General features: G+C 38.1%; 1 protein-coding gene across 1 annotated transcript in view; it reads right to left on the bottom strand.

Moving 5' to 3' along the window:
• Positions 1 to 820: 820 nt before the first annotated feature.
• Positions 821 to 4,491, bottom strand: part of LOC118427244 (cytoplasmic protein NCK2-like) — a gene marked incomplete in the record, with an annotated part of 11,745 nt that continues 8,074 nt past the window's right edge. The window contains 1 exon segment of the mRNA XM_035836898.1: positions 821 to 3,912. Within this exon segment, the coding sequence (XP_035692791.1) occupies positions 3,700 to 3,912 (213 nt within the window).

Genomic DNA, 4,491 nt, shown 5'->3' with positions numbered 1-4,491 from the left:
CCAAAACCATTATACAGGGGGATGGAATCTTCCATTGCTCATCTTGTTATGCATTAAGAAAGGTGTCTTGCAGTTTGCCTCCTCCTAGCTTTTTAAGAAGGAAGGAGGGAGAGTCTTTTGGAATTCTTGCTTTGGACTTAAGTCTGGAGTCTTTCATTTTTACAACTTTTTGGAAGTTTATTTCGGACCAAAGTAATTTTGGTATCACTGATGAAGGTTACACATCCAGGTAAATAATACATGCAAGGTACATTGTAACAGTTACACAAGAAACTGGATAGAATGTTGAAACAGTCAGACTTTTCAGACATCTGCTGTCTTTTGCCAGTCACTGACTAAAGACAGCAGATGCTGTCTGAAATGTCTGACCATTTCTAAATGCAATCCATTTGCTTTAGTACCTGCTACAGAAACACCAATTTCATTTGTTGTTTCTTAGATTTTTCCAGAAAAAAAATGGGTCGGTCAGACGAAAAAAAAAAAAACTTTAAAAAAAGTTGGGTGTAGGAGAGATCGGACAGGAAAACCTAAAATTTCAACATTTAGTTGTTTGAAGAAAAATGATAAACGTACCGTCCAAAATAGGCACGTACATCTACTGGAATTTGAGGCCCATAGTTAATTTGAAAAAGTTGAGGCAGTGAAATTTTGTCAACACGAGGTGTGGCCATCAATTTGAAAAATTGTTTTTTTTTTTCAAATCAGAAAAAAAGGTCGGGAAATCCGAGAAACAACAAATAAAATTGGTGTGGCCTACAGGTATTTTGTTCAAATAAATGTCATCTATTCCTTCACAGGTAAGTACAAAAACACAATATTGCATTCTGCTCGCTCAAAGACAAATTTTATTTCAACCACAAGATTACAGCGTCGGCATGGCATGATCGACAGTGGTAGGGTACAGGTGCGTGGAGCGCACGTCACTCTCGTGCTTCGCAATTACCGTTCTACATATTCATATATAATAACGTTATATCTCTGGTTGTTGTCTAACTACAGTCATACCTGGTACTGATCACGTGAAAGGCAGTTCTACACTGAATGAAGTACACTTAGAGGTAAAACTAGGATGTGTGAATCATGGCACAAAAGTGGACATTATCGAGAGTACAGGAACCTTTTTTTTTTACACTGGATTCGATTATCTACCGTTGGTGACTTTGGCAGTTATAAGCAGAACATACATTACATTTCCTAATATATTAAATAAGTGGAGAATCCTCAAATCACGTTTTCAGGCTTTCCGTACGCTAAACGAATGGTCACTGGTTGGGCTATACAGCGATTCCAACCAAAAGGTTTACTCAGAAATAGACGGAGCTACATACAGTGTGTATGGTACCTGGAATTCACTAGTTTGCACCTAATATACAGATATCCTGACACCCCTATTCCAGACTCCATCCACAGTGGTTACATAGACCTATTTCTAAATCCGAGATACTTTTGAAATTCTTCAGTATCTGTGTTCTTCAAAAGCTGTGGCCACACTCTGGGCTTGAACAAAAGTAATAAATGTCACAGAATACTGAATGTAGGTTTTTATCGTAAATGTTCAGTACTTGAACATGATTCCTTTTTTTCTGCCAGTAAAGCAGACCTTTTGGTTGGCAAGACTGTATCCATGGTCTTTTTCAAGTATCCATGGGTCAAAACAGTATCTGGGACCTTCCCAATCTACATTGTAGTTACTGTATACTAGTAGTGTTTCAGCCCAGCCCATGGACATTCTGATTGGCCCATGGATACTGGTCTGGCCAATCAAAAGATCCGGTTGGAGATTTAATTTGAAGCATAATCAGATCCCTCTAGTAGTCAGACTATCAAGTAAAAAGGTTTTGTCGACTTTTCTTGACATCAGTTTCTGTGCGGTTGTGTGCGGATGTAGAATTCCATGTACAGATCTAGAAGAGCAAGGGATTTAGTTTTCAGGCATTAGAAACGGAAACAAGGCAGCTTTGGCAATGTATGTACAATGCGAGCAAGCACGATTAGTAAGGACGAAGATCGATCATTTCTTGAGGACATTTTCTGGACCAATACAGCTTCTGTAGAGTCTCCTTCTTGTTAAAATATATCAACAATGATGGCATCAGACATATGTGAACAACTGTACGTAAATTATAGACAAGGATCACCACTTATTTTAGTGTAATACAACATTGATGTTTTGTCTATTTGATGTATATTAATTAGACTATCCAGTCCAAGGACTTATGTTTCATAATCACTTCACGTTCGCTAAACCCTACAAATCCATACAACTATGTCGGAATAGGGAAATAATATATACACTGGTCATTAATATATATATCATAATCTTCATTCGTCCCATCACTTGAGCCAACAGCTATTTTGTATAATGTCAGTAGCGAGTAATGCTATGCATCTTAGTTCAAGCAGGCACTTACAATACATTGTATAGTTCGAGTCCATAGTTCTGCATTAAATTCTATTTTCCACCCCACTCCGGTCAGAATTTTAAACCACCTTCACCATGTTTGAACAATCAAACGTTTTTAACGACTTCACCTGGTATAAGCAACACACACATATCATCGTAATGTAGGTACATTTTTTTTTTGTATCTTAGATTACTTTGATAGACATTTGCCAACAGTGATCCCAACACATTAGAAATTTGTCACCAACAGACAATAAACTATATCTTTTACCCTTGTTTCAGACCCATCCTGACTGTCCATCACAATTAGCACTGTTCAGACTTTAACCAATGAGAGAATAGTAATTAGTGGTTTGACCAATGAAAAAATGGTTTGCTTGTCAGTCAGATATTTGCATCTTAATGCTTTTATTTATGAATTATAGGATTGGTCTGTTTTTGACAGATATCTGTAATATGATAATTTCAATGAAAAAAAATTCTAAACATTAATGTTTTTAATCTGATACAGATTTTTATTAACTCTTTTCATGCTGTAGATGTAATGTGCTTCACAATGCTATGACCCCTAATATGACAGTGGTGAATTCCAAAAGAAACATGCGCTTGTGAAGGCAACCCGGATCAACCACTGTCAACAAGGGGGTGAAAAATACACATTTCGAATGTGAGTAAGATTGTGAGTATAGTTTGTTTAGTGAAGGTGGTACTTAGGGTGTTTGGATGAGGTACAAATGTTCGCTGTGAGTTGAAGATTTATTTTCTATTCAAAATCCCCTTTCCACTATTGGCTTTGACCACTGATTGACTAAATATTTCAAAGATTGTTCAAAGAATAGCAAAGGGTTGTTATCCACTGTGTCTAGGGCACGATACTAGAAGGCAGAGCCCAACCCTTACCTTCCACTGCCTTTTAGCTCCCCAACCGAAGTCAGGTACCCATATTTACATCTGGGTGGAGTGAGGAAAGTCGTGCTTTTCTGAGGGACACAACATTAGTAACATGTCAGGGGATTCAAACCCAGTACCTCTGGGCTCTGGGCCGAACACCCTAACCATTATGCTGACACAATTATAAAATCAAGCTCAAACAAATCAAAATTTTGCTTAGCGCCTTGCAGTGGAAAGGGGGTCTTTAAAGTCCTATACCAGGGTGTGAGATGAAGTTGTATTTTCTCCCTAACCATGTGTGAGATGAAACTGTATTTTCTCCCTGACCAGGTGTAAGATGAAGTTGTATTTTCTCCCTAACCAGGTGTACGATGAAGCTGTATATTCTCCCTAACCCGGCCACATCAAGACCCTTGTGGGAAGAAGGGTCTGACCAGGTAGAGTTTCTCCTCTCCACTCTGGCTGTTGAAGATGGGTGCCCGCTTGTAGTGCTCGATCAGCTCGTCCATGGTCATGAACGTCCGCTGCCCGATCTTCAGCCCGCCGCTGTCAATCTTCTGCACGCGGAAATGTTTGTTTCTGTTGGACGCCTTGAGAGAAATGGAATAGTCTCCCTCCTATAGGGCAGTAAAACAGAAGAGATCAGAATTGTCACTTAACAAAGACATCATCTTTTGGTGATAGATACTAAGATAGATCTAGCTCTTGTGTTAAAAAGGAGAAGAAATATAGAAGAAATAAATTGAGCCCCCTAACAGCAATTTTGGAAAACTGCAGGGACCTTTTTGCTGGAGACTTTGGAAGAGGATCCCAAGAAAGAATGAATCTGGCATGTAGGTTCTATAGAAAGTTTTCTATTCATTTTTCAATTTTCAAGAAAATTCTCAACTCCTATTTAATTTTCAATAAAGCTTAGGATGTATGCTTTGTTTCCATCAATACAAGTCATACAGTTCCTAAAGCAAATGTAAGAATTGTTCCATCACAACAATTTTTGACAAAAATATTTTGTGACTAAGCATGTATGTTTTTTATTAACCATCTATGTTCTTTTACATTTACATCATAAGGGGGATTTTGTTTACATTTGGACTAAACACTAAAATGTCAACTTGTGCTGCTAATGCTAGAAAAGGAAACGTGGCTACTAAGTGCCTCCGAATACCCAAACTTTTAATGCTTGGAAGCCATCAAAG

This window comes from Branchiostoma floridae, chromosome 12 (genome assembly GCF_000003815.2).
Source record: "Branchiostoma floridae strain S238N-H82 chromosome 12, Bfl_VNyyK, whole genome shotgun sequence".
In the NCBI taxonomy this organism is placed as follows: domain Eukaryota; kingdom Metazoa; phylum Chordata; class Leptocardii; order Amphioxiformes; family Branchiostomatidae; genus Branchiostoma; species Branchiostoma floridae.
Note: the sequence above shows the minus strand (reverse complement) of the source record. Positions and strands in the feature narration are given on the sequence as shown.